The sequence below is a fragment of the Heteronotia binoei genome, chromosome 12 (assembly GCF_032191835.1).
Source record: "Heteronotia binoei isolate CCM8104 ecotype False Entrance Well chromosome 12, APGP_CSIRO_Hbin_v1, whole genome shotgun sequence".
Taxonomy (NCBI): domain Eukaryota; kingdom Metazoa; phylum Chordata; class Lepidosauria; order Squamata; family Gekkonidae; genus Heteronotia; species Heteronotia binoei.
The window spans coordinates 57,231,540-57,258,228 of record NC_083234.1 but is presented as its reverse complement, the minus strand read 5'-3'; the positions used below and the strand labels follow the sequence as shown (position 1 = coordinate 57,258,228).

Genomic DNA, 26,689 nt, shown 5'->3' with positions numbered 1-26,689 from the left:
GGCTTTATCCCAAATCTCCAGGAGTTTCCCAGTCTGAATCTGGTAACCCTACCCCCCCATCCCCTAATGGTGGTGGAGGGGGAATCTGGCAACCCTATAAGAGAACTAGGCCATTGTTCAGCCTCATCCCAGCATTGAAACTTGTGTGTGAGCAGGAGAAGAGAAGGAACAGGGTTGCTGTGAGAATTGCTGAGATACTGTGAAGTATTTCTGGAAGAGGTTAAACACTCCTAGGATGTTTACTCTCAACCAAAATGAGCTGCTGCTCCCTGGTGAACGTTTGAGTCAATGTCAAGTTCAGGTTTGCTATTGAGATGTGGAGGTAATAGCCTCATGTTGTAGTAGAATTAGGGCTGCCAGTCTCCAGGTTGGGCCTGGAGATCTCACAGTACTGACCCCCCCCCCCCCCGACAACAAAGATATTTCCCCCTGGAGAAAATGGCTGTTTTGGAGGGTGGACTGACTCTATGGCATCATATCCCTGCTGAGCTCCTTTCTTTCTTCAAAAGCCACTTTCCATAGGCTCTGCTCCATTCCAGAATCTCCAGATATTTCCCAATCCAGAGTGGAGTTCTAATTCACTGGCATTGACTGCAGAGAGAGGGAGAAAACCTGACTGAACATACAGCACTCACTTGCAGATGGGCTCATAAGTGACAGTAAGCTGGCCCACCCCTTAAGAAAGGTTTGAATGTTACACACACTGTACAAGTATCCTTGTCTGTCTCTAACTGTGGTAGTTCTTAATGTGTTTAATGCACATGTTGAGGAGTGCATGGGCAAGCCGCTCTGTGCTTCTACTTACCAATGTACAAGTCATCCTTGATTTTGTTGGGTTATAATTTGTTCTGTAGTGAGTGAAATTCAGTTCTGGTCTACTTGAAGTAGCAGCACAATGGAGAGCAAACCGAGCCGGCTTCTCGGCCTGTGGGAACTGTGCAGAAGCTGAGGTGATGGGGGTGGGATGGGGAACAAGGCCGCCTGGATTTGGCTCCCTGGCCCCTGTTTTCTGAAGCAGCCTTTGTGTTGCGGTTTGCCTCGTTTGCATGCAATGCCTGGCCCCTGTCCAGCCAGGCCTGGCCCAAGCGCTAGAGAAGCCGCTCCTTGCCAGAGGGGCTGGAGCAAGGGCTGGAGGGAGGGGACGGAGAAAGGAAGGAGGAGGGAAGGCGAAGGAGACAGCAGTTCTGCCTCAAAAAATCTGCTCTTTTCCATGGTCTCCGTCAGGGGTTGCCATAGGAACGGGAGTGACAAAAGCAAGGGAGTCTCCAGGGCCTATGTGGAGGGACGGAGCAGAGGAGGAGTTTTAGAAAGTTTGAGCAGAACTGCTGCTGCTGCTGGAAAAGTTGCTTGTGAGGGGAAGAGATGTTGGGAAGCCGAGCGCAGCTGGATCCATGGCGGTAGAGAGACTGGGATCGCCATGGTGGAGGTGGCGGAGAGGCTAGGCTGGGCAGGTAGGGCCTTTCTTTCCAATGGGCTCCCTCTGCCCACTTTTCTTCTGGTCCTCGATGTGTGTGTGCGTGTGTGTGTGCGTGCACGCGCGTGCGTCCTGGTGTGCGTGCAAGCCTGTCCGAGCGCTTTATTTATTTCTTTTCCTAAAGACAATGTTGGCAGCTCGCCGGAGAGCCCTCGAGCTACAGGGCCTGGCCTGACTTCTCGCGCCTTCTTGTCACGGCGTGCAGGAGGGGACACAGTGCGGTGCCCTGGCGACAGGAAGCAGGCGTGGGCCGGAGGGAGGCCTGAAGGGGCTTAAGGCCGCTTTTCCCTCCCCTGTGGTCTAAGTAGAAGCAGGGGACATCAACTTGGTTTGCTCGGAAGCGAAGGGGTCTGACTTTCTCAAGTACAAAAATATTGTTCTAAGTTTGCAGGAAATGCAAGCCGTCCCCTTAAAGGAGAGCGGGGAAATGCGCCAGTATTCTTTCAGCAAAAGCTACAGTATTCCCCTGTGCCAAGAGTGCATAACAAATGGGTAATAAATATATAATGCTTGTGCAGACAAAAAAGGATGGTGCACTCTCTTGCTTTCTTTAAACATGACTCAGGAAGCTGGCTAGGAAGGGCCTGTTGCACGGCAGACACCATCATACACCGCTAAACAATGGGTGCAATTATGGGAGAACATGAGAAGTAAGATGTATTTCCCTCCTTCCTCAAGTTTTGGAAAGGCTGGCATGAACATTGTTCTCTGCCTATCTTTTGGGAAATATTGCTACCCTGAAACAGATGGTGGGGATAATGATGGGGCTGTTACTTTCTGAATCCTTCTGGGAACTGTGACCTTTTGCATCAGTATTGGTACTTGAAACAGAAAACCAAGCTGGCATCCCTCATAGCAATAAAAATAACCAGTTGGAGTGACAGTTCCACACCCTTAATGGTGCGGAGGTGTCAGCAAAAAAGGCATCTCAGTGGGAAAAGGTGAACTATAAATGAAGTAAATAAATTCCAAAATCTGCAGACTGCCTCTGCTTGCCTTACAGTAGGGCTGGACTTAGGATCATATGGATTAGGAGGCGGTGCCTACCCATCTTCTTGCTTAAATGTATGCCCTGCATATAATTGTGCTATAACAGTTTTCTCACCCTTAGTTTTTATGTATGTTGTTACTGTGTCTTTCTATATGAACACTAGATCCCACAAATTTTGCCAATCTTTATCCTATTAAACAATCTTGAACCATCCAGGTAGATGGGGCCAACAAGTTAGCTGGGCATGGTAACTGAGCAGTGCAGAGCCAGAGCTGTTTACCAAAGTTGATGAAATTACTTGCCGGCCAATTACGCAATAGACCTTTAATCCTGGTTCAACCCTGTGCCCTTACTGACATTCTACACTTGAATTGTGGAATCATAGAAACCAACTCTGTGCATTTATGATTCTATGATTCCAGTGTAGAAAATCAGTTTGGGGACAGAGCTGAACCAGGATTAAAGCTCCAGTGCGGAATCTGTTCTGATCCCCAACATTCCTCATTTCTGGTGTTTGCATGGTAGCTGCTTTCCGCTGGGACCCTTCCAGCAGTCAAATATGGAGCATGATGCAGGCGCTAAATATTGGGCTGCTTGAGGAAAGGAAAAGTTTGGGTATTTTGTATCTGAGAGAGATGTTTCCAGCTTCAGGTTCAACTCCATGGAGCTGGATCCTACTTCAGGCCCAGCTTGGCACGAGGTTATGTGAGAGAAAGCGTGCAATTATACATGAATGTGCAAGAAAGTTATTACTGTTATTGTTTTATGCTTTCCATCCTCCAATGAGCTTGGAATGGAAAACATTTCTTCATGGTGCTTTTAAACTCACAACGACTCTGTAAAGTAGAGTAGGCCATGAGAGTGAGAGATTACCGGGGTGGGGTGGGGGCTAGGGAAGAGAAAGTAAAGATCCCCTCATCTGAAGAAGTGTGCTTTTAGCACACAAAAGCTTACGTTCTGAATAAAATTTTGTTGGTCTTAAAGGTGCATCTTGACTCCTGCTTTGTTAAGAACATAAGAGAAGCCATGTTAGATCAGGCCAATGGCCCATCCAGTCCAACATTCTGTGTCACACAGCGGCCAAATATATATATATATATATATATATATATATATATATATATATATATATATATATATACACACACACACACACACACACACACACACACACACACACACTGTTTGTTTTAATAGCCACTGATGGACCTCTGCTCCATATTTTTATCTAACCCCTTCTTGAAGGTGGCTATGCTTGTGGACGCCACCACCTCCTGTGGCAGTGAATTCCACATGTTAATCACCCTTTGGGTGAAGAAGTACTTCCTTTTATCCGTTTTAACCTGTCTGCTCAGCAATTTCATCGAATGCCCACGAGTTCTTGTATTGTGAGAAAGGGAGAAAAGTACTTCTTTCTGTACTTTCTCCATCCCATGCATTATCTTGTAAACTTCTATCATGTCACCCCTCAGTCGACGTTTCTCCAAGCTAAAGAGCCCTAAGCGTTTCAACCTTTCTTCATAGGGAAGGTGTTCCAGCCCTTTAATCATTCTAGTTGCCCTTTTCTGAACTTTCTCCAATGCTATAATATCCTTTTTGAGGTGTGGCGACCAGAACTGCACACAGTACTCCAAATGAGACCGCACCATCGATTTATACAGAGGCATTATGATACTGGCTGATTTGTTTTCAATTCCCTTCCTAATAATTCCCAGCATGGTGTTGGCCTTTTTTATTGCAAACGCACACTGTCTTGACATTTTCAGTGAATTATCTACCATGACCCCAAGATCTCTCTCTTCGGCAGTCTCTGCCAGTTCACACCCCATCAACTTGTATTTGTAGCTGGGATTCTTGGCCCCAATGTGCATTACTTTGCACTTGGCCACATTGAACTGCATCTGCCACGTTGACGCCCACTCACCCAGCCTCAACAGATCCCTTTGGAGTTCCTCACAATCCTCTCTGGTTCTCACCACCCTGAACAATTTAGTGTCATCCGCAAATTTGGCCACTTCACTGCTCACTCCCAACTCTAAATCATTTATGAACAAGTTAAAGAGGATGGAACCCAGTACCGAGCCCTGCGGCACCCCACTGCTTACCGTCCTCCACTGCGAAGACTGCCCATTTATACTCACTCTCTGCTTCCTATTACTCAGCCAGTTTTTGATCCACAAGAGGACCTGTCCTTTTACTCCATGACTCTCAAGCTTTCTGTTCAACTGCTTCAGACCAACACAGCTGCCCACTTGGATCTATCAACATAAGGGACAGTTAGTGGATGCATGAAATGCAGATCCACCTATTTTTTGCTTTTTTGGGGGGGGGGGGCGTAAGTATTATTGTGTCTCACTACTTGGATGTGTAGTGTATTGGGGAAGCCACGCGTTAACAGTGAATGTTGACCAGGGCTTTATTTGTAGCAGGAACTCCTTTGCATATTAGGCCACGCCCCCTGATGTAGTCAGTCCTCCTGGAGCTTACAGTGGGCCCTGTACTAAGAGCCTTGTAAGCTCTTGGAGGATTGGCTATATCAGGGGTGTATGGCCTAATATGCAAAGGAGTTCCTGCTATAAAAAAGCCCTGATGTTGACAGAGGCTCAGAACTGCATGACTGTCCCAGCAGACTGCAACAAATGTGAAAGAGGGGAAGAAGGCAGGAGCTGATCGGGAAGATCTCATCAGATAACAAAAGGCTTTGGAGATGGGAGCAGAAGGCTGACAGATGTTGCAGGGCCTCAGCAATGCATTTCTTCCTTTCTGTGAACTCATCTTAGAGGAGGGTGGCAGCAGGAATCCTGTGCATTTGCCTGGCATCAAAAGGGTGGGTCGTGGGTGCTTTCCATCCAAGCTTGAAGCCAGCTCTGTTGGTTCCTTCCTTCCCTCTCATCCCACCACCTCCTTTTCAGCATAGATGGCTCTCCAGGCCAAGGAGAAGTTTCTGTTCCTCCAATGACTGCAACAGGATTTTTTAAAAAGTATGGATGCTGCCAGCTGAAAACAATTAGCAACTGGATCCGCCCCCCCCCGCCTGCCCCCCCAGGAGAGTTTAACACTTTCCTGTCTCTCTGTCAAATCACAGCGGAGGGTTTTGGTCTCTTTTGCTGTCACTTTGCTCTCTGTGTTTGAGCAGAGGGGAGACGTTTGGACTGGAGAGTCATATACAGTTGATGATAGTGCAGAGGGTTTACATCACCATTGCAGTAAGATATATGCATTTGGGAAGGAGAGGGAGAAACTTGCCAGCTAGAGTTTTGCCAATATATGCTGATTTTTAAAATCAGCATAGGCTGGAATCAAGTAGATCCACATTGCCTAAAGAGATATTCTGATGGTCTCCCCATCTGTATATGCTCCGACCATTCCTTTTTACCACAGGTGGTCCCTATTTTGGGGGCGATGCTAAAGAGAATGACAGAAAATAGCCGTACGAATGCACTCATTTTCAGCAGGATGTTTGGGAGAGCATAGAGCAAGATCTGTTTGTTTCTATGGTCATTCAGAAGGAACACAGTGCATTCCACTAATTTTTGTGTGTGTTATGTGCCATTAAGTTGCTTCCAATTTATGGCAATTGTTTGAATTAATGACCTCCAAAATGCCCTATCATTAACAGCCTTGCTCAGATTTTGCAGATTGCAAACAGGGCTTCCTTTATTAAGTCCCCCCATCTCATGTTGGGTCTTCCTCTGTTCCTACTGGTTTCAACTTTTCTTTGCATTATTGTCTTTTCCAGTGAGTCTTGCCTTCTCATGATGTGACCAAAGTACAGTAGCCTTCATTTAGTCATTTCAGCTTCTAGGGAGAATTCAGGCAAGATTTGATCCAGAGCCCACTTATTTGATTTTTTGGCAGTCCATGGTATCCATAGAACTCTCACTCAACACCACATCTCAAATGAATCAATTTTCTTCCTGACAGCTGTCTTTGCTGTCCAACTTTTGCATCCTTACAAGAACCATCTTGGTTTTGGTCTCCAGCAACACTCCCTTAAATATTGTTAGTCATATAAGTGTTACTTTTTTTTCACTTGTACCTAATGTACAAACCATTGTCCCAATTGTTGTCTTAGGTGACTTGTTAAGATATTGTTGGTATTGATTAACCACCTCCTGGCCAAGCTGCTGTTATAATGTAGCCCGTCCTGAGCCTGTTCTACGGGAAGGGTGGGCCAAAAATTGAAATAAATAATAAAAAATGTCCTGGGTATACTGATTTGAGATCTTTTGCTGACTTCTCCAGTTTGACCTAAATTTTGTGAGTTAAGTTGAACAATTTCTGGACAGCCAATTATTTTAACCTTCTAAAGCCACACAGACCCACCTAACCTGGAAATCTTTCCAAACCAGTAATCTTTTTCTCTGTCTCTTTCAGATATTTGAATGGCAGCAACTGATCTTCAGGGAGCACCGCCCGACTGACCCCCGGGCTGCAGGGAAACTCTTCCTATGTCTCCAAGGATGCTTTGTTTGCCAGTTCTACTGCTAGTTGGCCTTTCCTGTTGCTCCAGCTCAGAAGTGAACCCTGGTAGGAAGCTACTTGTGCTTCAGGACCCAAGGGCTTTTCTTGTTTATCTGCTGGTCCTTGTAACTACCTGATCCCAACTGCTGTGTTGTTTTTCATTATGTGCCTACTCAAAGGGGACAAGAAAGGCTATGTCTTGAAAACAAAGATGGGTGCTTACAAGCAGTGGATATCCTTTTCACTGGGCATGTGCAGGGCTATGAGGAAAGATGGCATTGGTATACAGAGAGATCTAAGTAGAGGCTTGGATAGAGGGCTGATTGGAGAAGCCCAGCAGGCCTGGTGTAGCCTGCAGACTACCTTTGGAGATACAGAAGTGCTTGTTATTGATATAAATGTAAGAGTGCTGGGTGCTGGGAAGACATAACTGTGCTCCATTGCTGGAGATTTTCTTTGTGCGATTCTCTGTGTAACGTTTTTATTTGACTTAACTCTGGGATGTACTGTAGGGCAAGGGGGTTTCATGGCACAAAATCTTGGAGAGGGAAGACTCCCCATCCAATCACTAAGTTAATAATGAATATTACCAGCAATCAGTTACTTAAATGAATAGCTGCAGTATAAAAAAACATAATTAGCAGACTATTTGACTTGTTTCTGGGCTGCTGTTTCAGGCAAGAATGTTTCATCACGCAAAAATCATGTGGGAGAACATAACCACAAAACTGAGTTAAACATAGATACTGTGGGCAATTAGAAATGGGCAGCCCCAAGACTCTTAAGACCCCAGTGCCAGAAGCATGCCCACACTAGTTGGTATCCTATGGCCATTCCACAGACAGGAAATAAATGAAAGAAATGCCGCTTGGCAGGGCTCTAACCACATTTATTTATTGCAATGTTTATACCTCACTTTTCCTCTTGGTTCAAGACAACTCACACTTGTGCTGGAGTCTATAACAACCCTGCCAACATCCCTCATGAAGTGGTGTGCCCCCCTCCAATGATTAGCAGCCGCCAATGCAGTCAACGATTGCCCACCAATGCATCTATAGCCCACTGATGTCACACTGTCACCACACAAACACACACAGACAGGACCAGGAAGGAGAAGAGCAAGCAGTGCCTGTACTCCATAAGCAGAAGGGAACCTGGAGTTAACATATTCCAGGGATTTCTGCAGACGTGGGCTCAAGTTTGTAAGAAGAGAACATGGGGAGGAAACTGCCAATCCAGCCACAGATTTCTTACTCTCCCATATCTCATTTAATGCAGGCAATGAGAGCCACCCAAAACCCAGCAGAAACTCAGTTGCATATTAGGCCACAACCCCTGATGCCAAGCCAGCTGGAACTGTGTTCCTGTTCAAAAAAAGCCTTGCCCAGCAGCCTTGCCATTCACACCATCCATATGGAACAAGACAGGGAAGAATGCAGAGACAGGCATGGGATGCTGGAATGGCACATGCCTATTCCCCCCAGCTATTTTCCCACAAGAAAAGTACAGTGAGGCCAATCCACTTCTTTATTTACAAGCTAAATGTGTGTATTTGTATGGAAGGAGAGGGGAATAGAAAATTCAGGAAGTGCTGGTCCCAGAATTAACATCAAACCAGTTCTGAGAACAGAAAAGATGAAAACTGTACCTGGGGAATACATAATAGGATGTGTTTGTGTGTTTCTCATCAGTGTTTGGTGTAATTGACCAGCTATCTGTATGCTGATGTAAATATTGTGTTGTCCCTCCTTTCCTTAGCAATATGCCGCTATCCTTTGGGGATGCATGAAGGGACAATCCGAGATGAGGATATTACAGCTTCCAGCCAGTGGTATGACTCTACAGGACCACAGTATGCACGGTAAGCAGGGACTTAGATCTAAAAAGAAGTAGTATTTAGGTTGGATTCTGTACTAATTTCTGCTGATGGAAAGGGTTTCCTTCCTTCAGGAAAACAAGACTTTGCTTCCCTCATCCAGCTAAAATGCTCCCCAAAATGCTGCTTCTGAGGAGCAGGATGGTCTTCAGTGAAGTCAGAGTTCTGAAGCTGAGGGGCAGAGGCAGGGACTGGGGAAAAATGAACCCCTTCATTCCATTATCTGTCACTGCTTCCAGCCCCCTTCCCTAGACCTAGAAATGCTGCTTCTGGATGGAGTTAAAATGGAGCCAGTGGCTGCCTCTCTCCAGTTTAATGTAGTGGCTAAGAGCAGTGGACTCTAATCTGGAGCATGGGATTTGATTCTCCACTCCTCCACATAAAGTCAGCTGGGTGACTTTGGGTCAGTCACAGCTGTCTCAGAGCTCTCTCAATCCCACCTGTCTCACAAGGTGTCTGTTGTGGGGAGAGGAAGGGAAGGAGATTGTAAGGTGCTTTGAGATGCTTTGGGGTGATAAAGGGTGAGGTATAAAACCAACTTTTCTTTCTCCTCCTCCACCTCTTCTTCTTCCTCTTCCTTCTCCATCTCCAGCATTTGAAGTACTGACTTGCCTCATCTCAGAATAAGGGACTGCCTGAACTGTTTCAGTCTGTGACATCACAGTTTCCATTTGAAGAACAAGATCTTCATTTTGATGTGATCCTGAAACACATTCCACTTTGCTATTCCCGGGAACTTGGCAGGTGGTTTAGGAAGGATAACTGGAGAAAGTTATTACGGATTCAAGGAAAATATTCATTAAGCAAGTGAAAGCTTCTGAACCTGTGGGGGAATTGCAAGCATTTTTGATAGTTCTGGAGATGTCACTAATCCGCCGGTCATTTTTCTGAAGCCCCACACACAAAAAAAAATGGTGGCTCCCCATAGCAAGAAAGTCTGACTATAATCCTAGTTAGGAACAGGTGATACTGAACAGGACAAAGCAGTTTTGTGATTAAGTATAAGGAAAATGCATATGTTCACTATATAGTTTTTATAAAGTTCTACATTCATTGAACTTTTGTGTTTTCTTCTCTGCTTCCTTCTGCATCTGATCTTTGGGATGCCTTTTTAGCTTCCTCTCACTCTCTCCTTTTGTATCACGCTCAGGTTGCTGAGGGAGGAAGGTGATGGGGCCTGGTGTCCTGCTGGCCTCCTGCAGCCGGAGGACGTGCAGTTTCTCCAGATAGATCTGCATAAACTCTACTTCATCACACTAGTGGGAACGCAGGGGCGGCATGCACGAGCCACTGGGAAGGAATTTGCTCGTGCTTATCGGGTCGACTACAGCCGCAATGGGGAGCGCTGGCTATCTTGGAAGGACCGTCAGAACAGGCAGGTGGGTGAGAAATGAATGGATATATTTGAAGAAGAAGGCATTGCAACCAAGGCTACAAAAGTTAATTGTTTGCACGACAGTTTTAGCAGCTTGTGTATCTGCAGTGTACTAATTCAAGTAGTTTCTGGCATATCAGCCGCCTGAAAGTAGAAAGGAATGAACTTTTCTAGTCCTTTCTCCATTACCTTCTTTGCCAGCTCATCTGGAGGTGATCATCCAACTTGCTGTAGGCGAAAGCAAGTGGTTATTTTCAAGTCTGCATTGCATCTTCTGTAATAACAGGAGAGAGGCTAAGGTTAGAGCCATCACTTGTGCTTCTGAAGGATTTAATCAGACCTGTTTGTTTGATTAGCAGAGATGACAGTGAGCAGGGACAGAGTAGCAGCATAAGGCTTTTCAGTGGTATCTGAGTACCACACTAAAGTGTACTTTTTTAAATGTTTCAAAAGAATGTTGAATAAGAGATGCTGCTGCACCTTGGTTCACAATAGGTGTTCTGTCACCTGACCTGGGAAGAAAGCACTCTTCCTTGATCTCTAAGCAGGCTGCAGTTACTGTATCTGTTTCTTTAAAGGAAAGGTACAACTGTCTGATATTTGTTGTTTTCTTCTGGAAATTGAAAAAAATAGAGGCGAGGACAAGATTTACCTAGGTGCCCTAAAGTAATCTCTTGATAGGTCCACCTTTCAAATGTTGGTCCTTGTAGAACTGATTGTTGTCTGAAGTCTTTGGGATCAGGTAACAACAAAGCTGTTGGGGTCCTGGTGGAATGTCCTAAAACACACACTGCTGTACTGGTCAACTAAATTCAAGTTCAGTAGCATCTTACAGACCAACACAATTTTTGAGGTATAAGTCTTCAAGAGTCAAAGTTCCAGTCATCAGATTACGGTACCAGCTGTACAGGTCTTACATCTCTATTATCAGCTAACCAAATTTTGACGGGGAAATCTAGCAGGGTCTTCTCTGTTTTAGGTGATTCAAGGTAACACTGACACTTATGATGTTGTCCTGAAAGATTTGCGCCCACCTGTCATTGCCCGCTACATCCGAGTGATCCCAGTGACTGAGCAGCCCATGACAGTCTGCATGCGAGTGGAACTCTATGGCTGCGTTTGGTTTGGTAAGAGCTCATGGGGCAGCTGAAAACAGGCTCCTTTCCTCTCTTTGGTACATAGCAGCTTGCTGGAGGAAGGAGCTGATGGCCAGAGGGTGGTATTGCAGCTGATAGTGCAGCAGTGGGGTCCTCAGTCTGTACAAGTTTAGTTTGGGTAAAGGTCTATGTGCTGTCAACTTATTCAGTCTTCTTAACTGGCTTGAAAGCTGGCTTGCTTCCTACCTTTACTGCCCATCTGTGTGGTACCAGCTTGCATTTAAACCAGCAGTTCTGTCTCTTGACATGGGCCTGGAGTCCATGGGTAGTGCAGGGACAGAAGAGAAGGAAAGAAGAATCTGGCCCCGTCCTTGGCTATTTCTTGCTCACCAAAGTGGTTCATATTGGGAGAAGAACTGGGATCTTCTTGCTGACACCCAAATCCCCTTTTCCAGATGGCCTGGAGTCCTACAGCATGCCAGAGGGAGGCATGATCACAGCTCCTGGTCACCCCATTGTTTACCTGAATGATTCAACCTACGATGGTTATCAAGAACGCAAGTAAGAGGAGGCTGGGGAGGAGGGGAAAAGAGACATCTCAGCTGACTCATTAGGTCAAAAATGGTACTTAGATGTTGCCAGTTCCACTTGGATATTTAGATTACACACAGAGAGATATTGCAGACTCCAGTTTGGAAGTGCTCTCACCATGTCTATGTCCTTACCAGTATTTAGGTCGGGAAAATTTTTTTTGCAAAGCAGATGGATTAACATTTTTGATGTTAATCAGACACCTTTGCTCTGCCAATCCTCAGAGTAGTTTTGCTACTGTTTTAGTTTTAGGGTTTTTTTTGTTTTTGTTTTATTAAAAGGATGAATGTATAAGCTAATGCAGCATTTGAAAAAAAATTCTTAAGAAGTGGGCTGTCCAACTGAAATATGATATGTTGGCACCTACACTTGCCTTGCAAATTGCAAAGCTGGACAAAAATGAAGTTTGTACTGTTGGTGATGTTTTGTCGTGGTATGTAACTGTTAAATGTCTCTCCCTAGTCTTTTGCATGGTGGTTTGGGTCAGCTGACGGATGGTGTTTTGGGCCTGGATGATTTTACAAAGAGTCACCAGTACCGTGTGTGGCCAGGCTATGACTATGTTGGCTGGAGGAACGACAGTTTTAGTGGTGGTGCTGTGGAGATGGAGTTCCAGTTTGACCGACAGAGGAACTTCACCTCCATGAAGGTAAAGCCTTTGAAACCCTGCAGCCCTTAGTGGGTTTATTAAGCAGTCATGTCAGCTGCTTTTTTGCCCCCTCTAGGCATTTGAGGCAGCTCACAATAAATAGGAAACTAGCAGTGTAATCCTAAACAGAGGCAACACCCATTGAAACTGATGGGCGTTGGAGGCAATAATTCTGTTTAGGATAGCATTGTAATAGTTTAATCTGAAAAACACTTTCCCGGGAGTAAGGGCCATTGAATAGACCTGAGTAGATCTGCTCAGAGTTGCTCTCAAAAACATCTACAGAGCAACGTGTGTGTGTGTGTGCATAAATTTTCTGTAGTTGTAATTTTTCAGAGTTGACTTTGTGATATTTGCTTTAATCTAGATTACTATTTTGTAGTAGGTGATTGCGTATAGATATAAATGTAGCTCACTAAAAAAGCAAGCTAAAGCAGGTCTTCTTAGAAGTAAATCTCATATTATTCCGTGGATGTACTCTCAAAAAATTATCTTTAGGATCGCAGCCTTATGTACTAATCAACTAAAATATTTCTTATGTACAGTACAGTCTTTTGTAATTTATTAACATCAATATATGTCTACACAACATTTTATATAGGTATAGCGATTAAACAATAATATTTGGGGTCATTCTGATTGGCCTTGTTAAAAATGTATGCAATGAATTTTCATTCTTGTTTTGGGTTTGGTGTGGGCCAGCATGGCTGTTTACAACTTCTTTTTAAATGGTGTTTATGACATTCAGCAGAGCAGCACAAAAATTATGAAACCAGTGATTTACACACATAGACATATCTTACAAATAAATTCATTGCCAATGACTTGAATAAACAAGACAGGCTCCATTCATTGCCTAAAGGATGCCAAGGATGAGGAAAGGCAAAAATCCCTTGGGAGGCAGTTGCACAAAATATATATATGCTTTGCATATAAATTCCCCAGGCTGTATCCCTTGCATCTCCAGATCTCACAGTAGCACATGTTGGTGATGACTCTCCAGGACCCTGGAGAACTGCTCCCAATCAGAATAGGCAACATTGGGTAAGATGGATCATGGTCTGGCTCAGTTTAAGATGGCTGTATTCAGGTCTGGGGAGTGGACTGTGGTTGGGGCAAGGCAACTGCTTTGCATGCTGAGCATTCCAGATTCAGTCTCTAGAATCTCCAGCTGAAGAATCTGAGATAGGAGGTATCGGGAAAGACATGGAGCAAGACCAGACTTTGAAAGTATGCCAATATCTGAGTTATCTATCCCAGTTTTGTTTTCATTCCTCACAGGGGAGAAAATGGACCCATGAATCTTTATTTTTCACGTTCTCTTTTCATGTGCAGTATTTTTCTGATAACATTGGAAAGTGCATTAAAATATTTCTGTACTCATGGCATATATGTAAGTAGTGTAAAAGAAACTAGATTCATTAATGACTTCAGTGAAAATTAAGTGAAACAAATACAGCGGCTGTGTATCAGATGAAAAACAAGTGGGGCTTGATTGTATCCTTCTGCACTGTATCCTTCTGCACTCTCTTTCCCCTTTCAGATCCACTGCAATAACATGTTTTCCAAGGGAGTGAAGATCTTCCAGAGGGTGGAGTGCTTTTTCAAGCCACGGCTGATTGCTGAGTGGGAGCCTGAACCTGTGGGTGTGGACACTGTCCTGGATGATAAAAATCCCAGTGCACGGTTTGTGACTGTCCCCCTCAACCAACGTGTGGGCAAAGCCATCCTCTGCCACTTCTACTTTGCAGACAGCTGGATGATGATCAGTGAAATCTCCTTCCAATCAGGTGAGCAGAAAGAGGCAAATGCTCAGAGCAGGGATGCAAGCAAGGATGTGAGGGGGACCTTCCTCTGTGCTGGTGATTTTGCTGTGGCTTTTGCATTGGCAGGGATCAAATGGTCTGGTTACACCTGGTGTTGAGAGATGGCAGAATGAAAAGTCCCCAGTAGTTTGATTAGGCAAGGGCAGAGCAGAACTGCGGCCAGCAACCTCTTCTGTGGAGGATGGTTAAATGAAAAAGAACCTGTAATTAAATTTAATTATCAAAGCATTCTAACAGTTCACTTGCAGCACATAGTGTAGAAACTGCTGGCCTGAATCATCACAAAACTGCTCTATTGGCACTGGCAGGAACTATGTAATATGGAACCCAGGCCATACTTATTAAAGTGGAAACAGAACTGGGTAATAGGATATTTTTAGCATGCCATCTGATCACTGTTTTTATGGTTTAATCAATTCTTTTAAAAATTGTAATTATTATTGTTATGACTCCTTTGTTGTAACCCACCCTGAGTCCGCTTGTGGGGAGGGCAGGAGAGAAATTAAATTAATAATAAATAATAATAAATGATTGGCAGCTATAGACCTTCCCATTGGCAATCATTTGGAGACAGAGGTACTGTCTTTGGTCTGGTCATTTGCGAGGTCATCCCAGCTATGATTGGGTGACCCTGTCTGGCCAGCCTTGTCCTGGCTCCACTCAGTGCGGAATGTCCAGGCCACAAATGATGGGCTAACATTACCCTTTTGTTTCTCTAGCAGACATGGATGTTGTCAGCCCCACTGTGGTCACTGTGGCTTTAAGCACAACAATGGAAGCGTTCTCTTCGGAGGAGCCCAATGTGACAGAGGGGACTTGGGGTAAGAATGAGTCTCAGTGCCACAGCCAAATCAGCGTAAGCATGCATGACAAAGGAATGGAGCATCATTCCTTTGCAGACAGGCAAAATCATTTGTGGCTTCTCCATTTAGGAAAAAAAAAAGGCAAAGCGTAGGGGGAGGGATGCATTCCAGAGGGGGTAACTGTGTCCGCTTACTGCATTAAAAATGAAGAGTCGTCTTGTGGTAACCATAATGACTAACAGAAATATTGTGGTGGAATACCACAGTAATTCTGTTAGCCTTTAAGGTGCCACAGAACTCCTCTTTGTTGGGTGGTGGAGATACGATTGAGCTTGGTTTTACCTAAAGTGCTATCTGGTGGAAATCTCAAGTGCTCCCTCACCCAAAGGAATTTTAACAGTGCAATTTTGAGCACCTTTCTAAGTATGTTGAATTCTTAGAAGTGGCCTTAGAAGGATAGAATTCTGCTCTAGGACTGTTCTGTAAATCCTGTAGCTCTGTCTCTGAAAGATCTTGCTGCTTGGCTGTAAGATGTACATCACAATATTTTTGCTTGTCCTTTCAGAGACCACCACATTGTTCACCATGAGCCCCTGGCCTGCACTCAAAACTGAGGAATCGAGCACCTCCAGCTTGGTTGGCTGTCTTGTGGCCATCATCTTGGTTCTCCTTATTATCATCATTGCCATCCTGTGGAGGCAGTACGCCCAGAAGCGGCTGGAGACGGTAACGTGCGTCCCGCAGCATGCTGACTTGCTTAGGAAACCTCTGGCTCCACCATCCCAAGCTCCGTCTTCCCTCTTCCAACAAGGAGAGGGATTGGCCCCATTAATGGGTACTTTGGCATTCCTGGGAGCCTGTTCCTCAGGTGTAATATCTGTATGTCTCCTCCAAGGTGGTGCAGGTTTGTTTGGCAGGTTAGGAGAAAGAGCCCAGAGGGAAAGGTTAGAGGCTTTCTAGGTCCTGCACCACTGCCCTGGCTTGATCTGGGCACCCACCTAAAAGCAGATTTGGGTAAACATTTTTTTAAAAAAACTCCAAACACTGGAGATCTGATCATTGATATGACAGTTGGAAATTTCATAGTTCTTGTTTCTCTGGTATATGGATGTATTGGTGAGGGAGATCTGCATTGATGGAGTTTATGCTTTTTGCACGAATGTTTACAGTGTCTGATTCTGTAGTTCTGTGGCAGAAACTTCACATGCGTAATCTGATCCATAAAAGCCCAGTTTGGACTGGAGACCACTCTGCTGGGGAAGGGAAGGTTATCTTTCTAACACTCTCCATGCCCCTGGCCTTTCTCTAATCAGAAATGCTCCCTCTCAGCAGGCCCTGTGTTGAAAAATGACAGGTTCCCATAATATGCCAACTCATGGTTTATTTCCCCCCAACATGGTTTAGACAAATCCAAGGTGATATCTGCTTTGATCAGGGAAATAGCATGAAGTAGAATTAAACTCTCCCTTTCCTACCACTATCACTGGACTGGAACCCTCCCTGGCTGCTTTTTAAAGCTTCTTTATGTAGAAAATGTATATGGTGCTTCTCCAGTAACCTATGCAGTGTGACTCACAAAGGAAATGTCATAAAAACAATTAAAATAAACTGTTAGAAACTCTGCCAGAGTATTAAAGCAGTATAAAACAGCCATCTGAAATGATACTTCTGAAATAGTCCTCAGGCTACAATAGGGTTGCCAACTCCAGGTAGGGAAATATCTGGAGATTTTGAGGGTGGAGCCTGAGGAGGGTGGGATTTAGAGAGGGGAGGGGTTTCAATGGGGTATAATGCCATAGAGCGCACCTTCCAAAGCAGCCATTTTCTCCAGGTGAACTGATCATTGTTGCCTGGAGATCAGTTGTAAGCCCTTGAGGTCCCCAGTCACTACTCGGAGGTTGGCAGCTCTAAGCTACAAGCAGATTGCACAAACAATTTTTAAAAATCAAGTCCTTTAGCTAAAGCCTGAGTAAAAAGAAATTTTATGCCTGGTGTCTAGAAGAGTAGGGTAGGCACCAGGTAAGCCTCAGCCACTGAAAAAATGTCCTGTCACAGAACTCTAGCATAATGTGTGGTTTGTTTCTCTCTCTAAAAAAACAACTACAGTCAAAAGGAGACTTCAGTTCAGGGAGTCTTAAATCCACCACCTTTGGGGCCTACAAGCTGGCAAAGGAGTCCTTTCCACAGCCTCACTTCTTCCTTGTGCCACCTACTGTGCTCTGCCCAGGCCGTCCTCAACATTCTTCTCCCCTAGGCTCCTCGGCGAATCCTGGAAGAAGATGCCACTGTCCGACTGTCCTTCTATAGCTCCAGGATCATCAGCGGTCAGACACAGATCCACCAGACCAACCCCACCTATGAAAGAGTCTTCCCATTGGACCTGGAGTATCACCAGCCCACCACCCTGCTCCAAAAACTGCCTGAGCTCTCCCAGAGTGCTGAAGACTCAGGTAGGAAGTGGTTAATGATATAGTTCAGGGAACATGGACAGATACAGGTGAACTCTTATCTCATAAGGATGCCTTACAAGGGACCTGGGGATCCTCAGGAATTACATCTCATCTCAAACTTCAAGGAACAGTTCCCCTGGAGAAAATGGATGCTTTGGAGAGTTGACTATAAGACTATGTACCCCACTGAGGTCTCTGCCCTCCCCAGGCTCTATTTCCAAATCTCCAGGAGTTTCCCAGGCTGGATCTGACAACCCTATCTCTCCCCATCCCCTGCTGGTGGCCAGGGAGACCTTACAACCCTAGTGTTAGGCAAGTAAAAAACCCTGCCTTGTGTAGTAGATTTTGGATGCCTCTTAAAAACTAAATAAATTTAGCATAAATATTTTACTACTGTGGTAGATGCCGTTTGGATTTTTCCTCACACACTGTAATAACTTTGTCTGCTTTCTGCTCAAATAATTACAATTACATGTTAAGAAACCTTGAATTCTGCCATGTGCATAGATTGTGCAAATTTGCATAAGTTCTCAGTTTCCATCATTCTGCACTTTTATTGTTTTGAACAATTTGTTCAGCCTTGTTTGCCATTGGGGAACCCTGTGCAGAATGCTGAAGCCCTGTCATCAACAACCTACAATCTGGCCTGCCTTTCTGGCTTCTGAGATTTTCACCTAGCAGGGGTTTCTTTGTTTCCAACAGCCATAAGGATTAGAAGCTTGCTTTTTTCTAAATAATGAAAGGTGGAGTTCTTAGGAAGCTGGATTTTGTGTACTGTCCCACATTTGCAACTTTTTATGTGTTCTAGTTAAATTGCAGCATACATGTATCCTTGCATGTACGGTTATTATTTTTAAAAATGCATTTTGGATTATCTTTATGAGTTGCTTCAAACAGCATAGCATCCCTTCAGTGACATTATTCACATGTAAAGTAGTTATGGTTGGAATCTGTTTATCTATCTTGTAGGTAAATGATTCCTGGTCATGACATCTTGATGCTGACCTGAGTTGCACCTGAGGGTTGTCCAACTCAAGTCTTCCTTTTGGCTCTTTCAGCCTGCAGTGGTGATTACGCTGAGCCAGATCTTACCAAGTGCACACCTCACCAAGGCTTCCAGAATAATGTCCCACACTACGCTGAAACGGATATCGTCAGCCTGCAGGGTGTAACGGGCAACAACACATATGCTGTGCCGGCCCTCACCGTTGACTCCTTGACCAAGAAGGACATCTCTGTGGCTGAGTTCCCAAGGCAGCAACTACGGCTGAAGGAGAAGCTGGGGGAAGGGCAGTTCGGGGAGGTAGGTATCCTCCTTTCCCTAAAATGGTCTGGCCCAGGCCAAAAAAGAGCTGGCATAAATCATGACAGGCCAATAGGCTAATAAAGAGCGTGCTTCCTGCCACCTGACAACCGACCTACTGGACTGGTGCTACTTTGCAATCATATCTGATGGTGTGAAGACACGATGTCATATTGAAAGAGAAGTTACAATAGGATCTTCACCCCTACAGAAGGAATCCAGTTCCCTCCAAGAGCCTAACTACCAGGCCCATAGCCAGGGGGAGCCTCTGGGGACAATGCTCCCCCATGGATGCGTGCCGCCCCACAGGAAAAAGATTTAAAAAGAAAAGTATTTTAACAATTAAAATGTTTTAAAAATGCAATTTTTAAAAAATAATTCAAAATTTGATTTTTTTAAAAAATTAAAAATATAAGATGCAAATGAGGTTTCCAAAACGACTCTGGGCACAGTTAGGAAAGCTTCAGTCTCATTTTCTTTTTTTTCTGGGCAGGAAATAAATAGGTTCTTAAAAATGCAAAATAAAATACAATACAATTGCAAAATGCAAAAAAGAGAGTCAGAGATCCCACCCATCCCGCTCAACTCATATAGATGAGGAAGTCAATAGAGTCACAAGGGCTGTAGGTGGGGGAGCCATTCTGTTGCCAGCTTCCAATACTTTTATTTTTCTCCCCCCCCCCCCCAATTCCCCTGCCCCACAAGATTTCTCAGTGCCACACTACCCAAAATGTTTTGGCTACACTTCTGCTATCTACACATTTCACTGTACCTGGATCTACCCTGGATCATGTCAGGCAGATAAGTGCCGAGAGTTCCATGTTGAAACTTAATTCTAAGGCACATGAAGACCGGATTCAGATCAGGACCCTGGCACCTGAAGAGAGAGGGCTTGAGACATCCCTTCTGTGCCATTTTCCCAACCTGAAACAGCCTCAGAAGATTGTTATTTGCCTTACTGGGGAAACTAATGTGTAGCTTCTTAGTACCTACCTCCCCGAATTGCTTCCTCAACAGGGCACATAGTGGCACCTTGGGGTCAGTCCAGGTCAGAGCAAGGGTGTGGGCAAGACAACGGAATAAGATTTCCTGTTGGAAGGTGGTGCTCCAGGGCCCTGAATTATTCTTTGTCTCCTGCTCCCTGACTAGCAGACCCAGAATAAACTAAGCAAAAGAAGTGAAAATGTGCCAGTAGAAGCTGGCTTTGGAATTCAGCTTTCCTTGTTGCAGAAATTATTTACTGATGAAGCCTTGCCTATTAAGGAACTAGAAAAATGTTTGATTTTGTGTTCCTGTTGGGATCCCCTACTCACAGGCCCTTGCAGCTGGGTCTGCCTCTTCAGTTATTCATGAGCCAGGCCAATTGTGAGTGACCTCATTCTGCTTCCAACCCACCAGTATATGTGTGGGTTCCCTAGAGTGTTTGAGAAGCCTTTTCCCCTCTGGATCTGTGTGACCTTGCTCCATGGCCTCTCTTCTGCAGGTCCATCTGTGTGAAGCGGATGGTCTTCTAGAATTCCTGGGTCGGGGCTCTGCAGAGGCCTCCAGCAGGGCAGTCTTAGTAGCTGTAAAGATGCTCAGAGCCAACGTCACCAAGACAGCCAGGTGAGCTCAGTCCAAAGAAGGTCTGCCATTGGCTGAATGAAGGTCTAAGCAGTATTAGGGGAGGGACGGTGGCTCAGTGGTAGAGCATCTGCTTGGTAAGCAGAAGGTCCCAGGTTCAATCCCTGGCATCTCCAAAAAAGGGTCCAGGCAAATAGGTGTGAAAAACCTCAGCTTGAGACCCTGGAGAGCCGCTGCCAGTCTGAGTAGACAATACTGACTTTGATGGACCCAGGGGGGTCTGATTCAGTATAAGACAGCTTCATATGTTCATTAACCCATTAAGTGATATTTGATTAAGACAACTCTGCCTTTAAAATCAGACAAGAGTGAGACTGCAGTGAGACCAGTCTCAATTAAGGATGTTTATGTGCTTTTATACATGGGAAAAACTGTATATAAATCCATTACAGCAATTAAGTGTGTGGAATTCAGTGACTTTGGAGCCTTTGTGTGCAAATGCTGATAATGTGACGAGGATGTCTGTTTTGAATATGTCTAAAAGCTCAACTATATCTCAATGAATGTTGTTAGTCTCCTGTCATCAATTAAATTTTGTACATCCAGATTCTATTTTCAGATATTCACAAAAATTCATCTGGGATTAATGAACCAACTAGCAAACCAACTAGGAACTACCCAAATTCTCTCAGTAAGACATGGTTGCCATTTTGCATAAATAGGGCAATGTGTTTTTTTCCCCCTTCAAACTCTGGTACATGTGAATGCCTGCCCACAGCAAACCTGGATTTAGAACATAAGAGAAGCCATGTTGGATCAGGCAAGTGGCCCATCCAGTCCAACACTCTGTCACTCAGTGGCCAACCCCCCCCCCCAAAAAAAAACAACCAGGTGCCATCAGGAGGTCCATCAGTGGGGCCAGGATTCTAGAAGCCCTCCCTTGTGCCCCCCACGCACCAAGAATACAGAGCATCACTTGCCCCAGCCAGAGAGTTCCATCAATACACTGTGGCTAATAGCCACTGATCTGCTCCATGAGATTTCTGATCTCAAGTACTATAGCTGGAAATATGTTTGTTCCCTTATTCACACAGGACAAGATTGCTCCCATAGAGATTGTGTAGTGTGCATTCTGCTGATGTATTACTTAAGAGCACCAAAAACATAGTGCCTTGAAAGGGCTAGAGATATATTAGGCTGCTTCCAGACCTCCATCTGATGGCTTTATCAGTGGCAGGTAGAAGCCACAGGGAAGGAGTCTTCAGCTGTGCTAGACAGAAGACGTGATGGAAGGGAAAAAGTTGTAAGCCATATTGGTCCATGCAAAACCCAGAACAACTCCATATAAACTCCATATAATGCCTTTTATTGTGGCCAGCCAAAATGACCCAATATTGTGCAAGCTTTCAAGCCCATCAGAATTCTAGATGTTACAAAAATTAAAAAATGAAGGAGGGAAAAAGCAGATTTTTTAGGTGAAGATCTGTCTTGCCAGCCTTTGATGTTAGATGCCAGTAGGCTCATAGACACTAGTTTAAGTGCCACAGGGGTTAGATTACAGCATTTATATTTTGAGAAGAAGAAACAAACAATAGCGGGTAATTTCTTTTGAAAAAATAAGAGTCCAACAAAAACCAAGAATCACATGAAAACTTCTGCAAGAAGCACCTGTCTGACCTGACTGTTGGTATGTGGATTGCTTTATAGCACAGTTATGTGAATTTCCTTGTGCATTCTTTTACTTTTCAAGGAATGATTTTCTAAAGGAAATCAAGATCATGTCCCGGCTAAAGGACCCAAACATCATCCGCCTCCTGGGGGTGTGCGTACGGGATGATCCATTGTGTATGATCACCGAATACATGGAGAACGGGGATCTTCACCAGTTCCTGTTGCAGCGGCAGAGCAGAAGCACTTTTACGCTCTCCAATAACATTCCCTGTGTCAGGTGACCAAAAGGAAAAGGATGGGGTGTAGTCAGAGGGGGGAGGAATTTAAATCCCCAGTGTATTTTTTTCCAGATTTTTCTGTAAACCTAGGGGGTCACCCAAATCAGAAAAACCTCTCTGAGAATTTAGGTATCCACAGACAGAGGACACACTTTGGAATTAGATATATCGATAGCTAGGAATGGAACCTCCATGGTCAAAGGCATCCTATCTTTGCAGTCTGCCCAGTTCAGATCACGACTGTGGTATACACAGAGAAAGGTATTCAGCCTCCTCCTCACACCAGCTCCTATTTTGCAACTTTACACTGGAGAGGGGGGTGAGGGGAGTGGCTTTGACTGGATCCCAAAGGATCTCACCTTTGACTGCCTGCATCTTGTTGCCTTTTTCAGCTGCCTCCATCTCCTGCTCATGGCTACCCAAATTGCCTCTGGCATGAAATATTTGGCTTCTCTCAACTTTGTGCACCGAGACTTGGCTACACGCAACTGCCTGGTTGGGAACAACTACACCATCAAGATTGCCGATTTTGGCATGAGCAGGAATCTGTACAGTGGTGATTACTACCGGATCCAGGGCAGGGCTGTATTGCCAATCCGCTGGATGGCTTGGGAGAGTATCCTGCTGGTAAGAGGGTGGGACAGTGGGCAGAAAACCTCCTTTTTGCTTGTTTAGGGCCAAAGTGACAATTAGATGCAACATTGAGCAAGGCACTGTACAAAACTTTCAGAAGAGTACTATCTTGTTTAGATAGGTTAAAGTCCATGGTGGATGGCAAGGAAGGTATGCCTCTTTTGCAGCAGGATCTTGTGCACATCTTCATTTCTATCTGTTTGTTTATATTTGTATAAGGTGAAAAAACAAAAATCTTCACAGTCATGATTATTTTGCATAAAATGGCTGACCATAGGAGCTTCAATCACATGGTTCCTAAGTCTGCTCCTGTGTTTCAGAATACATACTCTAAGGGCTCGAGTAGTGCTGCCAACATACCGTAGGCCACACCCACAGATGATCAAATACACAACACAGCGGGTAGCACATGTAGAGTAATGATTTAGAACAGATGGTCTAGTCTTTTCAGCAAAACAATACTCTTTGACATTCAAAGATAAATGACAAATTGCACACCTTTTACAAGCAAAGTGCCCTTTAAGAAAGAGAGGGGAGGAGTGAAAGACTGACAGAATCCTTTCTATATCGAAAACTTACATTGATACCACTTAAACATGGCTGTAGTTCAGTGCTAGAGCACATATTTTGCATGCATAAGGTTTCAGATTCAGTCCCCAGTTCTCCCAATGAAAGGATGTGAAATAGCAGGTATTGGGAAGGATCTCTCTCTCTGCTTCAGGCCCTGAACAGTCAGGGCCAAAGTAAATAATACAGAGCCAGATAGACCAGTAGTCCACATTAATATAAGCCAACTTCATATGGGAGGGGCTGTGGCTCAGTGGTAGAGCATTTGCTTGGCACGCAGAAGGTCCCAGGTTCAGTTGCTGGCATCTCAGTTAAAAGGATCTGGTAAGAGGTAATGTGAAAGACCTTTGCCTGAGACCCTGGAGAGATGCTACCAGTCTGCATACACAGTACTCACACTGAGGGACCAATAGTCTGATTAAGTATGAGGCTGCTTCATAAGTTCATATGTCATGGATTCCCACAAAGAATTCTGGGAATCATAGTTTACAGGGAGTCCTGAGAATTTCCCTTTACAGACCTCTAGTCACCACCTTCTCCTGAAGTACACTTCTGAGGATTTTCTAGGGAAAGGGGATGACAGTTTAAACTAGTCAATCTCGCTGGTTTAGATGTGTTCAGTTAGATGTGAGGATCTACTAGGGGAAAGTGGTGCCCAGTAGAGTGAGCTGTTTGTTTTCACTTTCTTTACTAAGGTAGGATGAGAGGACTCCTGGCAGAACAGCCAAGCTAGATTGAATCTTTGAATGCCTTTGGACCTCACAGTCTTCCTCTCTCTCCACACAGGGCAAATTCACCACAGCCAGTGATGTCTGGGCCTTTGGTGTGACGCTATGGGAGATGTTCACACTGTGTAAAGAGCAGCCCTACAGCTGGCTCTCAGATGAGCAGGTCATCGAGAACACAGGGGAGTTCTTCCGAGACCAAGGCCGGCAGGTATGGGAAACATGCCCAGCAAAGTGGTTCCAACCAGAGCTGCAACAATGCAGACAGCTTGTTATTACAACATGAGAATTTCTCAACAAATTTAAAAGAACCATCAAATATACCCTGTGTACATGGGTTGTACATGCAGTCATTGTAACTTGTGAACAGGGCTAGTTACAGATTATACTGAATTTACAAAAGAATATGAAAACCTACAAAATGTGCAAGCAGCTTATTTGAAAAATCGATTCATACTTAACAGTCCTAGTTACAAATTTATAAACAATGCTTAAACTTTTCAAAAGTATCTGGCTTGATGTTGAATTTTTAAAAATTCTGTTTTTATAAATAGCATTCTAACAGTGTATCCTGCCTCTGAATGTGGAGGTTAATTTCTTAGTTACTATGACTAATACCTTCAAGAACTGGTCTAATCTCATTTTCAAAGCTGTTTGCGCTAGCACTCAAATGTTGAATTTGAATTACAGAATCTTTGGACAGGGGCAAAATCAAGCACGTAGTAACTGTTGTCTTGTTGCATATAGGATTTCCATCAGCTGAGCACATCTTCCTTTATCCATGACCTGCCTCAATAACCCAACTGTATTGTTTATCTTTCCACTTGCTGCGTTACAGAGTTGAGACCAAACTGGAAGCCAGAAAGTCACATCCCTCACTGCCCTTCCCAGGGCCTTTAGGTCTACTCTATTCTCTGTCCCACATCCTTTAAAGCCCTCCCTAAAAGCTGGATCCTCCTCTGTGTCCCAGACCCCACCCTGCCTACCTAGCCCCGCACTGTAGGCTGAGGAGGATGCCATCTCTGCCCACTGCATGCCTGGTCAGACTCTTCTCACTGGCACCGGGCTGAACTAGATGAAACTTGCTTCTCCTAGGGGTGTTTTGACTTATCAGGGCTGCCAACTCTTTAGCCATGGTGCTGGCTTCTTCCTTAGCCATCCCTGGATCTTCTCTACCACACTCACCCCCCTTTCAAGGAAAGCAGACCAGGTACATAATTCTTATCGCCCTTTTATGTGCACATACCAATCCTGAAAGATAGGCTGATCCCAGAGAGAGTGGCAGGTCCTAGATCATCCAGAGAGTTTTCATGCTCGAGTGGGGATTTGAACTTGGGTCTTCCAGATCCTAGCCCAGCATTTTCACTGCTATGTCACCTTGTTTGTCTAGCTGAGCCTCCCTCTGCTCACCTTTGTTTACTAACCCCTGACTCTGCTTCTCCAATCCACAGGCTTATCTCTCTCAGCCGCCTCTATGTCCAAATCCTGTGTTCTCCTTGATGATGAAGTGCTGGAGTCGAGATATCAAGGACCGCCCAGCGTTTGAGGCCATCCACCTCTTTCTCGTGGAGCAAATGGATGGGAGCATTTGATCCATGGAGGAGCCCAAAGGATGTGGTAGAGACAGCGATAATGTCAGAGTGGCCTCTGTGTGGCCCATCCTTCCCTGTGTCTCAAGTGGACTCTTTTTTCACAGTCCATGAGACCGGGTGGATTGCAGATAGACAGCTGAGGTCATGACCTCCTGGGATTCATCTGTAACACAGGTCGAGATGCCATTTCATGATGTGAGACACCACAGAGGTTGTGCAGTGGCCACCATGACAGAAGAGTCACACTTGTGGAACTTTGTTTCCTTGGTCAGAATTCACTTTGGGTGAGTTCTCCTTGAAGGAGGCATCCATGGCAGCTGCTGCCTCCCTCAGCCACCTGTGGTTGACTCCACAAGGCCAAGAAAACGCCATCTCATGGAATAATTTTGCATTCCATCTGGAAATACTGTGAGAGGGTCTGTACCCCTTTTCTTCTTATTCATCATTAGGCAACTGAAAAACGCCCCCTATGCAAAACAAATACCCATTTGGGGGAATAAGATACCTGGCCTCCAAGGAATTACCTCCCTTCTTGGAAGGTGTTTTGACTCTTCCCAAACGTCATTGTTGGTGTGTCTTCCTTGCTGAGGGAAACGCAACAACAGATGGAAGAATGGGGGGGGGGCGCCATTTGTAGCAGCAAGACCCACCCAAAATAGTGTTGTGAGGTGACATCCTCCAGACCTTGGATGTTAGCGATGTGGTGAGTGGGGCATGTGTGAATTTTTCCACACTGGATTTTCTCTCTCTCTCTCTCTTTT

The 26,689-nt window shown here is 44.8% G+C and overlaps 1 protein-coding gene across 2 annotated transcripts; it reads left to right on the top strand.

The window, feature by feature from the left end:
- Positions 1–1,155: 1,155 nt before the first annotated feature.
- LOC132580298 (discoidin domain-containing receptor 2-like) lies at positions 1,156–26,689 on the top strand. Of its 2 annotated transcripts, none has more exons than XM_060251021.1 (17): positions 1,156–1,451; positions 6,843–6,995; positions 8,688–8,790; positions 9,956–10,184; positions 11,160–11,307; positions 11,733–11,838; positions 12,331–12,517; positions 14,061–14,307; positions 15,066–15,164; positions 15,712–15,872; positions 17,401–17,596; positions 18,655–18,899; positions 20,383–20,504; positions 22,213–22,410; positions 22,804–23,038; positions 24,398–24,547; positions 25,788–26,689. In XM_060251021.1, the coding sequence occupies exons 2-17, from the start codon at positions 6,917–6,919 to the stop codon at positions 25,926–25,928; spliced, it is 2,646 nt and encodes an 881-aa protein (XP_060107004.1). In that variant the 5' UTR covers positions 1,156–1,451; positions 6,843–6,916; the 3' UTR covers positions 25,929–26,689. The 2 variants fall into 2 exon arrangements, with proteins under 2 accessions (XP_060107004.1, XP_060107003.1); XM_060251020.1 differs by having other exon boundaries at positions 15,063–15,164.

Coding starts and splice junctions, on each gene's coding strand:
- LOC132580298 (XM_060251020.1), top strand. CDS start 6,917: ATGTCTCCAAGGATGCTTTGTTTGCCAGTTCTACTGCTAGTTGGCCTT. Junction 6,996..8,687: donor CAGCTCAGAAGTGAACCCTG/GTAGGAAGCTAC, acceptor TCCTTTCCTTAG/CAATATGCCGCTATCCTTTG. Junction 8,791..9,955: donor ACAGGACCACAGTATGCACG/GTAAGCAGGGAC, acceptor TATCACGCTCAG/GTTGCTGAGGGAGGAAGGTG.